The sequence below is a fragment of the Amphiura filiformis genome, chromosome 15, assembly GCF_039555335.1.
Source record: "Amphiura filiformis chromosome 15, Afil_fr2py, whole genome shotgun sequence".
Taxonomy (NCBI): domain Eukaryota; kingdom Metazoa; phylum Echinodermata; class Ophiuroidea; order Amphilepidida; family Amphiuridae; genus Amphiura; species Amphiura filiformis.
The window spans coordinates 20,519,891-20,541,839 of NC_092642.1; the positions used below are offsets into that span (position 1 = coordinate 20,519,891).

General features: G+C 38.3%; 1 protein-coding gene across 1 annotated transcript in view; it reads left to right on the forward strand.

Moving 5' to 3' along the window:
• LOC140170780 (uncharacterized) overlaps positions 1-20,973 on the forward strand; it is a 72,501-nt gene extending 51,528 nt beyond the window's left edge. Inside the window, exons 4-8 of the mRNA XM_072194004.1 lie at positions 16,615-16,836; positions 18,566-18,694; positions 18,999-19,207; positions 20,158-20,284; positions 20,718-20,973. Coding sequence (XP_072050105.1) covers positions 16,615-16,836; positions 18,566-18,694; positions 18,999-19,207; positions 20,158-20,284; positions 20,718-20,927 — 897 coding nt within the window. The 3' untranslated portion in view covers positions 20,928-20,973. The remainder of the gene's footprint in view (positions 1-16,614; positions 16,837-18,565; positions 18,695-18,998; positions 19,208-20,157; positions 20,285-20,717) is intronic.
• The last annotated feature ends 976 nt before the right edge of the window (positions 20,974-21,949 follow it).

The following is a 21,949-nucleotide window of genomic DNA, read 5'->3' on the forward strand; positions in this document are numbered from 1 at the left end:
TGATGAAGGACATGATCCGGGCGGCCACCGCCATAGGCGGATTCCTGCCAGATTCTAGGCCTCAGTTCATGCCGCACGGCAATGCATTTCATGTCACGGTTAGTACCCACAAGCCGTATTTTTGATTTTTATATATTTTACTTAAAGTATTAAAATTAAAATAAATTTATATAATCCAAACGAATGAAAATTAATCATTTGGTACCTGAATTGGTATCAGTAGCCACATTAGTTCCCGATACTATACTGAAACCAATATCCCAGATAACACACTACGTATTCACGACGTTCGCTTACGTTGGAGCAAAGTATTCTAGACTTTGGTAGGAGTTAGGTTGTCATTTACGTTGTAAACACGTAAATCTGTGAACTCGTATTCGTGTAGTGACAACGTTATTTTCGACGTTGATATAACATCATTATGACGTTGTAATGACGTTGTTTCGACGTTGATGCAATGTTTGACCAGACCTGGTGACAACGTTTGAATAATACGTTCAGAAAACGTTACACAAATACGTATCTTACAAATAGTTTAGATGTTGACAGCATGGAATGTAAATTCTTCCATTCCAAGGAGATTGTTGTCTGACGATCGCATTCGGGGGCGTGAAACTCAAAGTAACGACTTCTATTCCTGAAGTTCTAAAGTTTGAATTTTTATACGCTCTCCCTTTTTGTGATTGAGCATCATTGTTGCCGGATGTTAATGTTATGTCATAATCACGTTGTCTCGACGTATAAAGCACGTGGTTTTTGACAATAAGGAAATTGCACTTAACCAAACTTCGTTTATTGTTGGCATTATTCAATGCTTTCTTCTCCTTTCCGCGTATGATACGGCCAAACTCGTCATCTTTCAAAAGTTCACGGATTTGAGGACTAACAAACACACCCTCTTTAATTTTTGCTTCACTCAGCCTTGGGAATTTAGTACCAAGGTACTGGAATGCTGATCCTGTCTTGTCCATAGCCTTAGCGAAGTTATTCATGAGTCCCAGTTTGATATGTAAGGGTGGTAGTAAAACTTTGCTTGGGTCTACAAGTGAAAGGCGTTGCACATTTTTAGTTTCAGGTTCCAGTGATTGACGGAGAGGCCAATCTCGTTGAAGGTAGTGAGAAGATCTTGCTCGACTATCCCATTCACAGAGAAAACAGCAATACTTTGTGTAACCTTGCTGGAGCCCAAGCAAGATAGCAATGACTTTCAGGTCACCACAAATCTGCCATTGATACTTGTCATAGTTGATGCATTTCAAAAGTTGCTTCATATTGTCATACATATATGTTTCTTTCATGTGGACTGCATGACCAACTGGAATGGATGGTAAAACATTGCCAACATGTAATAAAACTGCTTAAAAGACTCAATATTGATACGTCAATGAAAAGTCTCCACTCATTAAGATTATGTGTAATGTTGAGGGCTTCCATTAAACCATCTACATCATTACAGGCTACCAAATCACCTTCCATGATGAAGAATGGAGTATAATCTTTTTGACGGTTGCGAAAGTCAGCCACTTTAACATCATCTTCAAGAAGATTACACTGCTGTAATCTAGAACCTAATAGTTCAGACTTGCATTTTGGTAGTTCCAAGTCTCTGACAAGGTCATTCAATTCACTTTGGCTTATCACTCCCTATATTGCCTATTGTTGGCACATAGTATACCACAGGGGTTGTGTATCTTTAAAACAAGAGCTAATGAGCATTTTTAAACATCATTTTTGGACTCAGTGACCCAAAATTAGTCAAGATTGACTACTTTTATTTCAGATATTTTTACACGACAAACGTAACATTTTTCTGCATTTTGTAATGCAGTTTTTTTGTCATTTTGGAACGTCATTTTTTGCTACCAACCGCAACGTAACCGCCTTACGGGAATTCCACGACTGACCAATTCATAATGGATTTCACCCACTAGAGGGCATACTAACTAGTTTTCGACTAATGTAGCATGCGGTTGGCGTTCCCGTATCGCGTTTCATGTAAATTTCACAATCTCTCTGTTATGTTCCCTAAACCGACCGTTATTATTTCGCCCAATAATCTTGTGTTTATATAATTTTACAGGGTACAATACGTATGGGTAAGGAAGATGACGGCACTTCGGTTGTTGATGAATACTCCCGTGTGTGGGGAATAGACAACTTGAGCCTGGGTGGTAACGGTGTTATCCCCACCGGCACGGCTAGCAACCCGACCCTCACCAGCGTGGCCCTCGCTATACGATCCGCCAAGAAAATAGGGGAGAGATTGACCGACTACGAGGGCACAGAATAATTTACATACGCATGCGCAGTGTCGGGAATTTAAATGATCTCTTACAATTACGTGTACAATAAGCTAAATGAATGATGTAAGCGAGATTAAATAGGGAAATATGCATTAAATTACATTAAGGCTTACATGTTCTGCTGTATATTTTTTAATTGTTAGATATGATTAGGAGGAGATATTATAATAATGGGTGTTTTATTAAGCATCTCGTAGCTAAATTGCATGTGAAATTTACAGTAAATAAAAACATTTGAAAGATATTTAAAGAATTTGCACATACATTAAAATATAAAGCTTAAGAATTAAGATAACCACAACCATTCCAATTATTGCACTCACTATTTGAATACAGTATAAAATAGCTGACCTCAAATAGGTAATTAGAATTATTAAATACGTAGCTGAAGAACAAGCCAATGGGAGCTTCAGTTAGCCATAATGTACGATCTTACAGTATGAAATGGGTTAATTTGTTTCAAACTTGATTTTTTGGCATTTTTGTAATGTCCCTACACCTAAATGGAATCAGCCAAAATGGTTGTGTTTGTATGTCAACATTTAGAGCAAAGTTCGACATCAAGTCATAATTCATGAATTATGACTTAACCGTATGTCCTCCTATAGAACTACATGTTAAATGGTCAAAATAACTAGTAGGGTTTCTTTCACTTTACCTTGTTACTTCAGCTCAAAATGGACAGAAACCCTTCCGGACAATTGTTATTACTAGTATTATTTCAGTATTTTTAGTAATTGAAGAAATAGAAGAAATTGTTCATGAGGGCTTAAATTAACATTAACACCATCATCCAAACCATGCAAAAATTGGGCATTTCATTGAGTTAATTCGCAGCTCAAGTGCCCTTTAAACCAAGGATATCAACTGTTTTAAAACTTTCCATTTTCGTATCTAATCTACTCTGCACTGATCTTACAATAAATCAGTGATATGAGACATAATGATACAACATCCTGACTCTGACTTATAATATAACTCGCCAGCAAGTAACTCGTGGAAATACAAGCTTTCAAATCAATATCACTATCATCAGTGCCGACGAGCGCCATTAAGCGCGCTGCAGACTCCGTATGGTACGTACAATATTTTATCAGACTCCCAGCATGCATCAGCGGTAGCAAGACATGATCCGGAGATGTTCGGTCTTATTTTTCGTCTTTTTTAATGGAATACGGTGGAAATGTAGTCTAATTGTTGGATATATATCTGCATAAGTGTCTCGAGCTTCTAAAGAAACTATAAAACATGTCGAACGGGCGAAAATCCGGAAAGAAACACAAAAGACATTCATCAAGTCGATCAGCACAGGTGAAGAGTTTGCCGAATTCGGAAACCGTAACAGTAACGAGTCTCCGGTGTGCAGCAGTGAAAGATACGACATGACGACTACGAAAGAACAACTCGATATAATAATGAAAAAACTTGAGAAGCTCGAGATACTTGACACAATCAATAAGCGGCTAATGGATATGGAGAAGGATATTCACGATGTTAAGTCCAAGGTGGCGGAATTAGAAGAAGCTGATGCTTTTACAAGTGCAAAGATGAAGGACTTGACTGATGGGAAGGTAGACAAGAAAGACTATGACAAGCTGGAATCGCAACTCGAGGATTTGGCTAACAGAGCAAGAAGGAACAATCTGGTATTCATAAATGTTCCTGAAGGCGTTGAACAAGGTAATAATAAATGTGCTGAACTTATTAAGACGATTATTGCTACGCACCTTGAACTTGACCTGGATGATAATGATATAGAAAGAGCTCATAGAACCCCAACGCATCTTACGGCCCCCAGAGCCAATCCCAGGCCAATTCATGTGGCATTCCACGCCTTTACTGTCAGACAGAAAGCGATTAAGGCTGCTAATCTGTTAAAAACTAATCCTTATCCCGATGGCGAGGCTCAGCGTAAACTTGTGGTTACGGAAGACGTCACCCAAGCTGCAAATTGAGCGTACCAAGTTGTGGAAACTTCGCAGAAAACTTTTGGAGGATAATCCAGCTAGAAAGGCCTTTGTAAATTACCCATCGTCGCTCAAAGTAATAGAACCAGATGGATCCGTAAGGCGGATAGATGCAAAGAACATTGAGTAATTGTTTTCAATATGATTCGGACTATCCGGATATAAACTGCATGCATGCTGAAAGGTAAACTTTAGGAAAACACAGGTTTTGACTTTGTTTACAAACAGTTAACTGTGGTTTCGCGGGTGTTTTTACCATCTTAAGCCTGCATTTGTTTTTTTCTTGTAAACTTCTGTTTATGAATCTTTATCTGTGTGTTTGTTGTTTTTTTGTCAACCCAAAAAATTTCAAGATTAATAATCGTTACCTGATATGTTTATTTAGAAATATTTTCTGAATCTTTTTCATGATTAATCTAAGATTTTGTACATATAATGCCAAAAGCTTAAGGGCTGGGGTATGAGCGACCTTGAAGTACCGGTATCTGGAGAGGGGAAGCAATGAGTTACCCCAAATCACAGCGGCAGGTAGTGACTGGGCCGCCGAGTGCTAATATATATTTATTTTGGAAGGTTCGTGTTTGTTTTAAATTTTGGGGCGTTTTTCCAAAATTTGATATTTTTGGTGATATTTCAAAAAAGCGACATGGCAAAGACAACTCTTTGGGCACATAGTTTGTTATTGTTATTGCAGTTCTTTTCCACATACCTACGTTAACATTCGATTGGGTGATTTACTAATATTATATATTTTATGACTGCAATTTGGCGTTTTCAATGCGTTTTACACGTATCATGAAATTAACGCAAATATCTAGTCACGCTGCTTTTAGAATTTTTACCTGATCGTCGGCTTTTGCAGGCAACAGAATGCAGATCGGCTCACGATAGATGTGGTATTCCTCTATGTGGTTCACTTATTGATAAAATGAGTTTGTATTCCTTGTAACAACACACACATTGCCGTCTGGTAACCGCGTCTGGTACTGATTTTGGGACAGCCATAGACTTCAGCGCCGTATCAAATCTCATAAAAACCACACGACTGACGATTATGTGTTTATGTTTCCCGCACGAAAGCTTGTGTCTACGTCTATTACTATACTTCTTTGGAAACGTTGACCTTTGACCATTCTTTGTATAACGCCCTGATATGACCTTGATATGTTCGCTTGATTGGGTACGTTATAGCATCCATTTCATTGAGTTGTTAGGACTTGGTCAGTAGATAATACTATACAGGGATACAATAGTTTAACATGGTGTGTGAGCATGGTGAAAGACTCATTATTGATTAGGCGCGGACATATTAAAGGCACAGGTCCTTTGCGTGTATAGCAGACAATTATAATAGAATGTGTGAATAGAATGTTTGGAATTTTGCAACTAAAATACTAACTGCATTCTGCATTATGTATTCATTTATTTATTTAGGCCTATGCCTATTTATTTATTTACTGACTTATTTATTTATTTTATTTACTTGGTATATTAGTTAGTAGGCCTAGTTTAATAGTAATATTCCATGATAGGCCTACGTCGGTTTATTATTGATTGTTGATAACTTGACAACTTGATTAATTGATCGATTGATAGTCATTTCACATTATATTCCTAGTTTATAGGCCAATTTGAATAGCATCGTACATTAGATAAATAGACCTATCAGTATTGATTTATTCTATTCAGCAATATCAAGGATTACTGTCAAACTTCTCATAGCTAATTGTCAGTTGGCTCAGTGGTAACGCAGTAGGTTTTACAACACGGAGGTCCCGGGTTCGATTCCCACCTCTGCCTATTTTTTGCAATTAAGGCTGAGAAAAAAATGAAATTTCTGGACTGCAAACTTATTTGGCGCGCGATCTGAGCTGGTCCTTTTCTGGTGGCTGTGTCTGTTACAGGCACACTACCTCTGCATCCAAACCAGGTTCACGCTCATTACACCTCCCTTAAGAGATGGTAAGAAACGTTCCACTGTGTTTTCTGTACTTTTCAATCTTTGCAGTAGCCAAACCTCCTCCGTGAACAAAGAGAAAAACGGATACATTTCTTTAAAAGGGCGTATCTTCAAAAGTTATGAGCCGATTGAAATAATTGTTTCAGTTTATTAAAGCTAATGGGTAAAGGCTTCTTTACATACCAACATATACAGCTATATACTTGATCAAGTTTTCTGAAATAGGAGAAAAAGAGGGCGCAATTAGGGCCTCTTTTTTTTTTTGGGGGGGAGGCACCCTGTACATGGACCTTTGGAAACCAGTGGCATTGTCTATATATTATGTGCTGGCTGTAGGGCCATGGCCTCTCATATTAAACATTGACTTGAAACTGTTGATAAAAAATATGACCTCCTATTTGTGGTTTTGACCTTTCAGTGAGCATTTTCTCAATCATGATCTACCTGCAGGACACAGTTCTTCAACTAATGTTTTTGTACTTATCCAAAATGGCCTCAGATTACGCTGGGTACAAAATCTGACTTGACGTAACATTTTGAGACATAATTGTTAAAAGAAGGTCAGGAACTTTGGAGAAGATGGCTAACAAGTGCATCAAACCATGCATAATCCTAAAGGATTATGCATGATAAGTATGGAACAGCATTGAGAGAATAGAGCCCGTAGTGCAATGGGCAGGAGACTTGGCGCATCGTTCTGAGGACAATGAAGTCATTACTTAGAACATAGGTCTTGATATAAAATACGCTGCTGTGTGGTTGGGAACAAAATCCACAATAAGCCTTATTCCTGTTACACATTTGCAATTAAAGAAGTAAGACACAAAATTGACTGAATAGAGTTTGAAACCAGAGGATGATTTAAGCACTTCCCACCACGCCACTGTGTTGACTTGCGGTTAGCACAGCTGTGTGAGTGAACATGACACGACTGCTCGCACATGGCATTGACGGCCATGGTTAAATTTGAATTTGGACTGATATATTTACAATAAAAACGCATTCACAATGCTGGTCGAATTCACATTTTATGTTACCTACAGAAGGTGTGAATTATCCTTCATGCATACATCACTTTAGATCTGAAATCGACCAACTAATAATGACACACGCACAATTCTTAAACAACGTCTTTTGCACAGAATTCAATGGGATTTGAAAAGTAAAGTGGCAGTTGAAACTCTGGTGATAACACGTTTGCAGTGCATGATGGGGCTTCCTTAAATCATCCTCTAGTTTGAAACGGCGGCTTCTCGATGCAGTGTTCTATCCAACGTTCAAAACACTCAAAATTAAAATTCATTTTTCACAAGGTCATATCTTAAAATCCTGTCTATCAAAATTAACTAAAATTACACACAGGATTGCCTCAATACTCTACTCTAAACACATGTCACTAATTATGCAGTTGTCCAACTGACACAACAGCAAAATGCACTGACATGCAACACCTTCCTGGACCACATTCACAGCGCAACAGATTTCTTTGGCTGGGTTCCAATTATTCGCCTGTGAATGTGATCCCGGAAGCTGTTCCGTGTCAGTGCATTTTACTGTTGTGTCAGTTGGACAACTGCTTGGTTACTGACATGTGTTTAGAGTAGAGTATTGAAGTAATCCTGTGTGCAATTTTGTTCATATACAGGCGAATTATTGGAACCCAGCCAAAGAAATCTGTTGCGCTGTGAATGTGGTCCAGGAAGGTGTTGCATGTCAGTGCATTTTGCTGTTGTGTCAGTTGGACAACTGTTTGGTTACTGACCAGTGTTTAGAGTAGAGTATTGAAGTAATCCTGTGTGCAATCTTTGTTCATTTTTATGGAGAGGATTTTAAAATATGACCTTGTGAAAAAAGTTTCTTTTTTGGCTTAGTGTATAACTGGTAATATACCAGTATCAATCAACACAAAACACGGACCCTCCGAGTCTGTTGACATTTTCCCTTCCACTTCCCATATTAAGTGTGTGGGAAGTTCTTTTACCGATTCTAGGTCGGACAATTTTTCTATAATGTCAGAGTAATAGTACATTTCCGCGATCAATAAAATGAGTAGATTAATTGATTATATACAATCTATGGATAAAACATAATAACTCGTGTTCCACTTGGCAATAAAGCCTTCCGCTATTTTGGCAAATATATCAGTGAGCGATATTGGACGCATTTTGTCAACGGAAGCGGGGAACTGCTTGGGAATAGGGACTACATTGGCAGACCTCCATTGGCAAGGAACCACCCCTTCACGGAAAGAACAATTAAGCAAATTAGTCAGTGGACTACTCAGTTCATACGCAAACTCTTTAATGAGTTTAGGAGGGATGCCATCTGGGCCACTGGATTTGGATGTTTTAACCTTCAATAGCTCAGAATATAATGTACTTCCCAAGGTTGCAATTCAGGGGCAGAATATTTGACAGGTAGATAGGCAAGCAGATTTGAATACTTCAGGGGCTCAATATGAGATGAAATACTGACAAACTTGGAATTGATAGCATTTGCCATATCTTTGTGACTGGTTCTATCAACACCAGGTATATGCATATCAAGGTCCGAGTTTGTAGAGTTCATCATAGACTTAATTCTTTGATACCATTTACGTGGCTCATGATTTATGATCACTGTGATCGTTCCCTTCAACAATGTTCAAAGAGTCAACGTGAATACCTTCGGTACGCTTGTTCCCTGTGAGGTAAGATGTTTTCACGCAAGTACGATCGTCAGAGGCTGCAGAATCAGGATCGTCATGGGTGTGGTCCAAGGAGTAGATAATCAGCTGGAAGTGAAGTACATCATCAGTATCCTCAGCCAGAGCAGGCAGGCCAGCTAGCCATATCTTTTACTTGTTCTCATTCCTTCATATCAACTCCAGTTAGCTAGGGTTAAGTGATTCCAGCTGCATGGTAGGGTTAGAGGCGCCTGATACCGTCCGCTTACTACAGACTAGTTTGGTCATCTGGGGGTACATATACACAGGCCCCCCTTTTGACGGTGATGGCGTATCCCCATACATGCCATATGGGCAAAGCGTCTTGCTTTGTCATGCTGACATAGTATGGGTGCTAACTGGTGCTTGATCTTCTATTTTGGTTAACTGGCCTGTGCCGGTTTCATTTTCTGAGAAGCAGATTATTTATTCAGCAACAGATACTAGAAGCATAGTTTTAGTTTTATTAGTAGCTCACCAGCGGGGGGGTGTTTCTTCCCGCTGGTGAAAGCACAAGACAAATTCCCATCTGTGGTCTTTGTGTATATTTAACTTGGAGATCCGGATTGCGTAACAAAATGCTTCAAACTGAATCGATTGCATAACAAAATGCATCGATAGCATAACGAAATGCGTAACGCAAAAGTTTTTAAAAGATTAAAAATTGAAAAGAAGTGACCCGTTTGACCTTTGACATTGGTCGACCTTTGTCCTCGTGACCCGGATGTGACCTCGGTTGGCTTTTGACATTGGTTGACCTTTGGTTTCGTGACCAGGATGTGAAGCCCTAAATTGGCCGTCGGAGTGACGTAATTAATCGGATTAACTACCATAGCAATAGATGAATACAATTTTGAATATATCAGAAAATCTTCAAAAAAGGAAGCGGAATGGGACGAGAAACATGTTTTTTTGCTTATATGTGTGGTATTATAGAATGTCCACAGTTGTGTTAAAACACAACTGTGGACATTCTATAATATCCACCACAAATATGAAGCCTGATGCTCAATGCAAACACAAGGTGTTACAGGTTTGAAAAATGTTTATTCACTTTATTCGAAAAGTACTCAATAGATGAAAACCAAACTTGGCAGGCATAATAATACAGAAGCATATCAAAAAATTAATTAAAAAGAAATCTAATATAGTCTCCATAATATACCCAACTGTTTTAATAAAGTATTCTAGTGGTCTCGCCTTTCAGATGGGGCTTAGCAACCGGTCGACTGTGCACTTTCCATTAATTACTATATTTTAACATGTTTAATATAGGTTTTCTCAGTTAATTAAACACATTTTGCGTTATATCTAATACCCCGTTAAGTTTGAATTCGTCCTTAAAATTTGGAAGTGTCTATTTGTAAACTTAAATTTCGTCTTTGGTCAAATAAATTCATATTTTGATCAAAAAGATTCATACAATGTTCATTTGATTTCGTCCTAGAGCGCATTGAAATCGTCTCACCTGCAGCATGGAGAGTACTTGCACAAATATAATTCATCTTTGTTCATTAATTTTCATGCTTTGATCAAAGCAATTCGTCCACCATAATGCATTGTAGGCCTTCATTAATCACATCTTAGATTTCAACCACTGGTATTGAGTTCTCACTAGTGTTATTACGATTCAGAAAATGAATTTCAATTCAATTCAGATTCACTTTCTTATAATAAAATCATTTTGATGCAATTTCAATTCAATTCTTCTCTACTTTAAAATCATTTTGATTAAATTCCAATTCAATGCATTGAAAATAACTGCTAACCAATTTCAATTCCAATTCACAGCTTTTGAATTCAATTCCAATTCACAGCATTTGAATTCAATTCATATTCAAATTCAATTCTTATTACCAACACTGATATATTTTACCGGGCATTACAAGCAGTTCAGGGAGAAAGTTCATTGTAACTGATAAGCTGACAATACAGGTGAAATGGCAGAATCAAAATGCATGTTGTATGCATTTTCGATTCAATAAATTGAATTGAAATGAACAAAAAATATATTTCGATTCAATGCATTGAATTGAAATGAAAGAATAAAAACATTGAATTGAAATGAATTTAATTGAATTCAAATGAAAAAAAAAAATTGATTCACTTCACTGAATTGAAATGAAAAATGACCTAAATCAAATTCAATTAAATTCCTATTCCAATGCATTAAAATAACACTAGTTCTCGCCTTGCTGATATAAATCCGAACAGACGTGTCTAAATTTATTCTGACCAAATAACAATTATCACAATAATATGGGAGCGAGACAAAGAGGGCCACACAACCACGTTTGAAATATATAATGATATAAAAAGAATAAGAAAAAAAAAAAAAAAAAAAAAAAAAAACGAAAGAAATAACGAAAGAAATAAAATAAAATAAAGAAATATGAAATATATAAAAATGGAAAGATAAGCAGAAAGAATGAAAGAGAGAAAGACAGAAAAAAAGAAAATATGCAGGCCTACTTAAAAATTTTATGGACGAATTCAAACTTAACGAGATATTAAATATAACGAAAAATGTGCTAAATTAACTGAGAAAACCTATATTATATTATATTTCACGTAAGATTAAAGCATATCTCAGTATCTCATATATGACAGTTTGTTGGTAAATATCTAATTGAATGGAATGATGAATCTAATTGATTGATTAGTATTGCGATAGTAAAAGCATCCTAGTGGTATTCGTAGGTAACAATGGGTTATGATGTCACATTAACTATCACATGTCCTGGATTTATTTTTCAAGATTAGAAATGGCACTTTTGGTCCCTATAAGGCCAACATGCCTTCAATCAATGGGCAAAAGGAAATAATTGGAGGCATTTCTATTTTGGACTTTTAAACATGGACCGTGTACACCTCGTTCGACCATATACCTGTCCTCCTCAGCAAATATTACAACATGGCTTTAAGGTTACACATATACGTGCATCTTCCTGATTCAAAAATGGCAACAGCCTTGTGACGAGCCTGATCACGCAGCAAACCTGGCAGCTACTATGTTTGACCTTGAACGTTGAAGGTACAACGTGAAAGTCTGGTGCGCAAGAAGAAAGGTTTTCGCCATGACACACCAATAGAATTGGCAACTAAAAGTAGAACCCAATTGTTGCAACAATGCGACGTGTCGATTTTTCTTCATTGCTGAACTATAGGGGAATGACGATTTTAAAGGTATGTGCACTGCTTAAAAAATAATAAGCGATCAGATTTATATTGATAATGTCAATATTCAATATGTAATAAAGTCTGCACAAAAAGTAACTCAGCTGTTATAAATACGCCTATAGATTAAGAACTAATAATTGTTTTCACAATATTTCAACCGTAGCGAGAAGGATGATTTATTTACACGCATTTTGTTCAATATTAACAACACAGTATACCCGAATTTAAAAGATGCAGTTTACAGCGATTAATGGTTATAATGCCAGCACTGTAAACACGAAAGCCCGCCATTATCTTCGCGCTTACTTCAAATCAATACAATTATAACTGCAACTTTTAAATTGGGGTATTTTTCTTTCAAAACACTTCTGTATTGTCAATATTGAACAGAATTGGACAAATGGGGTATCAAAATGCGCGTAAATAAATCATCCTTCTTTTTTATGTTGAAATATTGTGAAAACAATTATTAGTTCTGAATCTATAGAGGAATCCAAATTCACGCATTCCTACACCTGACTAGCAGCCTTTAGTTGGGTAGCCGTCGGCTACAATGCACTCAAAATGTGAAATGATTCGCCCTTGGCGGAAATTTTAAACTGCATTCCATCACCCGTTTTACACCTTCCGCGAAAACACAGGCAGACAAAAGAATAATACAATACAGTTCCCTTCGACAAAACACACAGCATGGTCTATTCGCTGTTGAAGTGACATAATAATCGGATTAACGGGATTACCTGCGGAATTATCTCCATTATATATATTATTAGCTATTATTCTATTAACCCTCCTCGTCCTTACATCTTCCCTAGGTGTTAGGCGGCTTTTATGCGCACAATTGGACGCTCAAAACACCAGGTTGGTGCTAGCGGCTACCCAAAGATGTCCGACCAAATCCTGACCATGACTTGGCTACTTGGATTCGTCTATAGGCGTATTTATAACAGCTGAGTTACTTTTTGTGCAGACTTTATAATTTTAACACTATGCATATGTTATCCTACAGAATGAATCAAATCATGTCACAGTATCATGACGTCTTGATTATCGGAAGTGGACCCGTTGGGGCAACTTTTGCTCGAAAATTGGTCCAGGATGGGCGTTCAGTATGCATGCTGGAAGCAGGAGCGTATCAGTCTGAGCGAACCTAAGGAACGCGGCAAAAGACTAGAAATTCATATCTGGTGTACACCTAAAGTTATTAGGTGTCAAAATTTGCCGATTTTAAGCGCCATTTGTGGCTGAACCACTTTAGGGGGGCCTAAAATTCTGTAGGGGGTCTAGAAATTTCTCTTTTTGAATTGCTCATAGACATTGGCACATAGTTCATCCATTCTGAACATTATTAGTACCTATAAGTGCACTGTGGCATTATCATGGGTCCTTCAAAATCAAAGATAATTTGATTGAACAGTATGAAGTGCTGATTTTGACCCCTCTGAAATCCCAACTAAATTCCGAAATCAATTTTTTTTGGCATTATGCATTCCAGACACAGCCAGTGAGTGACCACATTCAAAAAGAGTGTCACAACTGATTTAATTAAGAAGAAAATGCCTCTCAAAGAGAGCGCTTTGTCATTGGGACACCTTAAATTCCCAATTTTGGTCAAGGTCGCCAAACTTTGATGGCCCGCCATTCGGAAACGAAATTGAATTTGAATTTTTTTCTTGTGACCTCACCTAGGGGTCCATGAAAGGTACCCCTGAGCCAAAGGAGAGCATAATGCAAGAGGGTGGGTGTACACTCAGTCTGTTTTGACATGGACTGACCCTTTAGTAACAGCACAGATCAGTGGGACGATTTGAAAATTTGCCCCTCTTGCTCGGTGCTCCGGCACATTCGTGGATCCCATCGTGAAGGTACCATGACGGCCCTTAAGAGCCCACACTTTGTGCTCAACACATTTTTAATACCACCCGGGCCGAATTTACCACAGGGCCTAGTGGTCACGTGTCCAGGGTCACGATCTAGGGACGGGGAAGACAAAACATACAGTCAACCCCTTTGAAATTTAACATTAAATTTGCAAATTTTCTTACGCACGCACTTACCCCGCACTTTGAGTAATTATATGAACGTTTCAGCGCGCGGGACGGCTTGGAAAAAACTTGAGTTACAGTTGTGGGGGAGGGTGTAACACTTCAATCCGAAGAGCCAGGGGTGGCAATTATGTTGCCCAGGTAAATCTGGCACTGATAATAGCACAATTGTTTTCTCCACCTCTCCCCCACCCCGAGAAAATGGTCTAGCGATGGCCTACACAGGATCAATCAATGATACACAAACAATCGATAAGTTAGAATTTAAATAGAATGTATTGAATGCGGTATCATTATGCATTACTTACCTTGCCTTAATAGCGCTAGAGAATCTTAAAAGTGGAGGGAAGGGGTGGTAATAAGTACAGATCAAAATTTACATTCATTCAATGTGACAACGTCAACAGGCAACGAAGGTTCACATCCAAAATATGAAGTATTTGGGCTACATAATTACTCTTTATTTCTTCAGAGGGTGGGTGTACACTCAGTCTGTTTTGACATGGACTGACCCTTTAGTAACAGCACAGATCAGTGGGACGATTTGAAAATTTGCCCCTCTTGCTCGGTGCTCCGGCACATTCGTGGATCCCATCGTGAAGGTACCATGACGGCCCTTAAGAGCCCACACTTTGTGCTCAACACATTTTTAATACCACCCGGGCCGAATTTACCACAGGGCCTAGTGGTCACGTGTCCAGGGTCACGATCTAGGGACGGGCAAGACAAAACATACAGTCAACCCCCTTTGAAATTTAACATTAAATTTGCAAATTTTCTTACGCACGCACTTACCCCGCACTTTGAGTAATTATATGAACGTTTCTGCGCGCGGGACGGCTTGGAAAAAACTTGAGTTACAGTTGTGGGGGAGGGTGTAACACTTCAATCCGAAGAGCCAGGGTGGTAATTATGTTGCCCAGGTAAATCTGGCACTGATAATAGCACAATTGTTTTCTCCACCTCTCCCCCACCCCGAGAAAATGGTCTAGCGATGGCCTACACAGGATCAATCAATGATACACAAACAATCGATAAGTTAGAATTTAAATAGAATGTATTGAATGCGGTATCATTATGCATTACTTACCTTGCCTTAATAGCGCTAGAGAATCTTAAAAGTGGAGGGAAGGGGTGGTAATAAGTACAGATCAAAATTTACATTCATTCAATGTGACAACGTCAACAGGCAACGAAGGTTCACATCCAAAATATGAAGTATTTGGGCTACATAATTACTCTTTATTTCTTCACCATGCATAAGCAGTGCCGGGAAGCAGTGCACACGAAAATTGTCCATTGTTGACCCCATTTTTTCACCAACGCCATTCGTACCGACCCGCCACTGTTTCCGCTACTATATTGACGGAACACTACTGTCAAGGAAAACAAGATCATCCACTTTGCCGATAGGTACTTCATTCAGTGTAATGTCCCGTGGGCTATCTGACATTATTTCGTTATTTCACTCCCCATCTACTGCATGCTATTTCCAGTTTGTGGACGGTGAAGTTTATCGATTACCAGTTCTATGAGGGATGTATCTTTAGCAATACTGGGTGTTGTTAATGCACTAACCACCTATTTAGAATCGGGAGCTTCAGAGGTTCAGAAGCTCCTTCAATCTTAGCTCTAAACTCCTCAGCAATTACAGGGTTGCTAAACCTGCTCACATAGTATGTTGCTGGGAAGAGATGAGATTTGGTGGGTACCAAATTGTGATCTGATACAACGTCAGCTGAGCAATATGATCTGCAGTTCTGGAAGGTTTTGAAGTTGTCTTGTTGAGTCATGATCAAGTCAATTTGCTTCTTGTATTAGCCTCCTGGTTGTCTTGTTGATTCCTATCCGATTGTACGTACACACATTGGCTACTGGATTAAACCATTGCTGCAAACCAAAGTTCCTGAACTTCTGATCTAAGTATTAAGTTTGCTTTGATAGGTTTTACTGGTCTTGTTGCTTTGGAGCTAGTGAACATGCCCTTATTAGAGGTTTGGTGTTTTTTCATATCTTTTTCTCTTACCTCTCATGAAAAGCCGACCCACTCAACACGACTCCATCTTTTTACTGTTATGTATTGTGAATAATTTATTTAATTATGTGCAATAATGAACATCGCTGTTTTGACAAACTGTCGTATGACGAAAATGTAGCATGTCAAAACAGCGACGAATGATTTTATTCTCAGGTCATTGCGGACGTTTCTTACCTTGGGATTTTGTTGCAAGAGGAGGTCTCGATATGTGTGCTTTGTATGTGGCTGGGGTGTGTGTGGGGTGGGTGTGTGGAGGTGTTTTAATAAATAATTATTGAATGATTGAATGAATGAATGAATGAATGAATGAATGAATGAATGAATGAATGAATGAATGAATGAATGAATGAATGAATGAAAGAATGAATTTTCAATTGAGTAAGTATATATATATATTTATATTCTTTGTGTATTCAGGCTCAACATTTGGTAGAGAAGTTGGTATTAACATCTGATGGGGATAAGATTGACTTTGCCGTAGTGCGCGATCTGCAGAAAGATAAACTCATTCGTATGCATGCGAATCAATTCGTGGTGACTGCTGGCGCTATATTGACGCCACAAATCCTCTTCAATTCTGGGATCCGACCGAAGGCTCTTGGCCATTATCTGTCAGAACAACCAGTCACATATACTCAGGTATAACGAGAATATTTTCCAACGATAGTGTAAACAGAGCTGGTGATTTAGTAAACAAAGTTCGTTTATGATCCAGAAAATGTGTAGGTTTCAGCACACACTGTCGAGCTGTCAACACGTGGTGACTGAGTGATTGCTATTGGCAACCGACACTGGATCTATATCCAGTACAGGTATTGGTGTTGCCAGTTGATTTTCCATCTGGGGATTTTCTTGATCCAAGTTTTAAAAATTCATCGCAAAATGTAAGATAATTGACAATGTCCTTCATTTCTGTTCATGTTGGTGCCTCTCTTCTTTCTAATTTCTATAGCCTCCTTTATCCAGAGTTTGAATTGGTTTTGTTCCGAGCTAATGACCTGAACTTCCCCATCCAATAGCCAGGAGGCTCCACGGGGAGGCTCTCCAAACATGCGGTTTGAAAGAAGTGTCAAGCAATAGAGCAATGAGAAGTGTCAAGCAATAGGAATTGGCAAAAAGACTGACGACAGCACCGAAAGTCATGGTATGATTGTACTACCGTCCGAATGTCACATGAGTCACGGAACATACTGCAGTTACTGTCCGTTTTCCTATAGGCCTACACAATACACAGTGCTCTTACCATTGACGCGTGACCTCTACAAATAGTGTATGTTAGAAGTATGGGGATTTGCCTAGTTAACGTCGTTGTGTGAAAAATAACAGGCCAATATTAAAAGTTCTTCTGTAAAATTCTAGAAAATATAGTTTTGTAACATGTCCTAAATTTTTAGCTAATTTAGATGTTTGGAAATATTCGTACTTTGGTGTTTTAGGAAGGATATGTAAACGACAGATAACCACCAAAAATAATGTGAAGAAATTATTTCCAAACCGTGTTAAGTCTGCAAACCACCATGCTTCTCATTTTCAAGAACGCTGGTTAACAATAAGCAGAGTTTTGTCTCATTTCGTAAACAAAAGCCGACACAGAATTGTTCTCTAGCGTTCGCTTTATAATCGTTCACCAACTGAAACTATAATACCAGCTCATTGCTCCATTATACATGTAAAACAGAAACATATGTTGTGTGTATTTAACCCGAGAAGATATGATTTAATCAGTTGAGCTGTTTTCAATGAGTGTTATCTTGGTTTAATAGCTTTTAATGGGGTTTAAGTCCTGCAAAGGTCGTGGTGAATTCTACTGTAGACATGACTGCATCATGAAGGGTGTCCAGAGTAATATGAAGAAGTATAATATCTCATATAATGCAATGAAAATAGAAAGAGGAGGAGCACAACCATAAACAGCAATTATAGTGCACAGTATCAACAATCTCTTATTTTCGATGAGTTTCTAAGTATGGAATTAAGAAAATCCCCAGATGTAAAATCAACCGGCAACAACACGACCTACGCTGGAGATACATTTATCGTAGCAATCACCCATCATCAAGTGTTTGCTGAAACGCATTTCCTGGAACAACGAACTTTGTATACTAAGATATTTTGGTAATCTTATTTGCTAATTTTTCCACACCAGTTTTGTTAAGGTTACTTGAATAGAACAAATAAAATTGGGCTTTGTTAATTTCGTACCAGTATTTCAAAACTATGAATTGTTCGTATTAAAATCATAAACCTAACACAAAAGAAAAAAAAACCACATCATATAATTTCAAAATTCTTTAATGTGGTAAACGTGTTGAAGTTAGTATTGAGTAGTAAGTAGGACTTCATTTACCATTGTCAATGCTAATTACAGGTGGTGATGAAGCAGAGCCTCATTGATAGTGTGGAGACCGACCAACGATTTGCTGCAAGTGCAAAGGCACACCACGAGAAATACCCACAGGATCCACTGCCATTTAAATTCTCTGATCCGGACCCTCAGGTATAAATATTAGATATAATTTTATATAATAAGAAATTATTATAGTCTATTAGTATTTATCGGGTATTTTGTCCATTTATATTATTAACCACCGCCATAAAAATCGCCCCCACACACACACCCCGCGCGCACACCCACCTACTAATAACTAATTATACACATTTTTTAATAATTTTAATAACATATCAACCGGGGACTGATTTTTATCAATATGGGACGCACTCTCAAATTCATTTTTAGGTTATTTGCCCATCTTAAAACACGGACGGGTGAAGCGATTTATCACGTGGTTTTGTTTCTATAGTTATACATTCCAGTATCAGAAGGCCGACCATGGCACAGCCAAGTGAACACCGCCTATGGAGCTGCCCAATCACACATCGACAACCGAATTGTCGCCGACTTCTCGTGGTTTGGAATAATGACGCCACGTGCTGAAAACTACGTCACATTTTCTGAATCTGTCAAGGACAGCTTGGGGATGCCTCAACCTACCTTCAATGTCACTCTAACGTAAATGTTTTCATCTCTTTTTATTGAAATCAGAATTAAACGCAGAAAATATACTAAACCTTATATTATTTATAATTGACATACCGTAAATATTATATAGTTAGCATATACGCATACTAACAAGCGCTTTTAAAAACATGAACTTGTACCAAAGTCCGGCGCTTTAACAACTGAGGTTGAGACACACATTTGCAGATTTAGTTGTTCGTATACAACTATGTGTGTCGATGATTTGCTCAAAACCCTTTACACTTTTGTGGATGGAGATCTTCATGTTTGCATGTTTCTGCGCTCGATAGTAAGCACGTATTATGCTAAATAGCGAGTGTTTACGGTAGATGGTCATGTTTGGTTAGGGTGGTGGGGATGTGCGGCTGGAACTCTGAAAACACTTCTCGACTTTCAAAAAGAGACCCGAAATTATACTAATTTTTGGAAATTGTTCGCAAATTTTGCTAAAAAACGATTTAAAAAAATTGGCACTTAAACATATCTAGGCCGCAATATAATAATATATTGTAAAACATATAAATATTGTGCATTTTCTGCGTTGCCCGCGCGTTCATATTGTACGCTCAGAACATTTATACTGGTCAAATATACTAGCGACCTCGATACATCACAGGAGGGTGATTTTGAATAGTTATACGGGCCTACGTTCACACGGCGTATGGAAAGCTAGAAACATATATCCATGTCTGTATCATTATTTATTGTAGACATAATTGATTCTGATTCTGAAGGAGTAAGGGAAAAACCAAGCACAATGATGATAATATTGCCACTAAGATGGCTGTAAACAGCTACTCGATCTCTCCATGTCCATAGGGCCCTACTTTATCTGATACCTTTGTGCTAAGTCGTGCAGTCTGTTCCTATATTATTATGTATAATGTACATGATTATGAAATCTCACATTTTAAATGTCTTTGTTTATGGTAATGTTACAGAGATGAAGACAAGGAGTTGAGTCACGCCATGATGAAGGACATGATCCGGGCGGCCACTGCCATAGGCGGATTCATGCCTGATTCTCTGCCTCAGTTCATGCCGCTCGGCAATGCACTGCATGTCACGGTTAGTTACCCACAAGCTGTATTTTTGATTTTTATATATTTTACTTAAAGTATTAAAATAAAAAAAAATTGTTTAAAGAACTTTATTTGATTTTTTTATTTACATTCGGCCATAATTTCATTCTACAGAATGGTGAACTTATTTTTGCAAGTTCTCAATCAATTAAGGACTTGGTGTTTTTTCTTGAAACTGACGCGGCCCCCAGCCCGTCAGGGCTTTTAAAAAACATATCTAGACCGCAAGCTCATATAATAATATATTGCAAACCGTATAAGTTTTGTGCATTTTTTACGTTGTCCGTATGTTCAGAATCTAATAATTAGGCGGGCGTTCGACCACGGCGTATGCGAATCGCAACCTCTTTATAATCTTCCCTGAATCGATGGTTATCATTTCGCCCAATAATCTTCCATATTAATGTTAATATTTTCAGGGTACAATACGTATGGGTAAGGAAGATGACGGCACGTCGGTTGTTGATGAATACTCCCGTGTGGGGGGGATAGACAACTTGTGCCTGGGTGGTAACGGTGTTATTACCACCGCCACGGCCAGCAACCCGACCCTCACCAGCGTGGCCCTCGCTATACGATCCGCCAAGAAAATAGGGGAGAGATTAACCGACTACGAGGGCACAGTGTAATTTACATACGAATGCGCAGAGTCGGGAATTTAATGATCTACACTGCCCCAAAAAGTATCTTTACACATGAAAAAGTTGTCATGATTCAAAAGCTAAAAGGGTATTGAGCAAATTAATAAATTCACTGCTAATTTTGATATCTCGTTAGGTTGCTCTGCGATTTTGTTTAAAAAAAGGTTACAACCATTTCAATAGTAACGGATCGGATTTCAAAAGTTGCAGATGTCCCTATGCAAAGGATTCTGCGCAGATTACTAGATGAGTATCCAATGCAGTGCTTGCTTTATTGTGCGCGCCTTTGTCATTCAAATTAAAAATATTATCTTTGACGCATGGGTGATTAATCGACGAAAAACAGACTTGAATCCAATAGAGAACTTATGGGACACTCTGAGGAAGATGGCTAACAAGTCCATCAAGCCATGCACAACCCTAAAGGGTTTGCGCCAAATCTTTTTGAGAAAGTGGAACAGCATTGACGATGGACGAGAGAATAGAGCACGTAGTACAATGGACCGGGGACTTAGCGCATCGATCTTAGGACAGTGACGTCATTACTTGGAACATATTAAAGTATTGATATAAAATACGCTGTTTACGTAGCCTTTATTACTGGTGGCAGCAGTATTTTTCTTAATTATATATTCAGGCATTAATGACAAAATGGAGGACCTGGAGTCAGCTCGCGCATCGTCTGCTTCGGCTGCGATGATTTTACGATTAAATGTGGATTAAACATGTCAAATGTGCGACTATTATTGAAACGAGATTCCATATAAAAGACAATAGTGTCATTTAACATAAAAATAATTTAACATGGCGAATTTAAGCTGTCAGCAAGTCAGCAGTTGCTGACAAGGCCCCTTTCTATTTCGGCCTGCCTACGGGCTCCCCTGCCTTACTAAAAAATGTTTGGCTTTTTTTCGAGAGGGTGGGGCCTTTTTTCCTACATAGTTCTTAATAACTGTTTATAAATTAAAGCTATGTTCACAGGTGCAGGTATAGTGAAATAGTAATGCCCG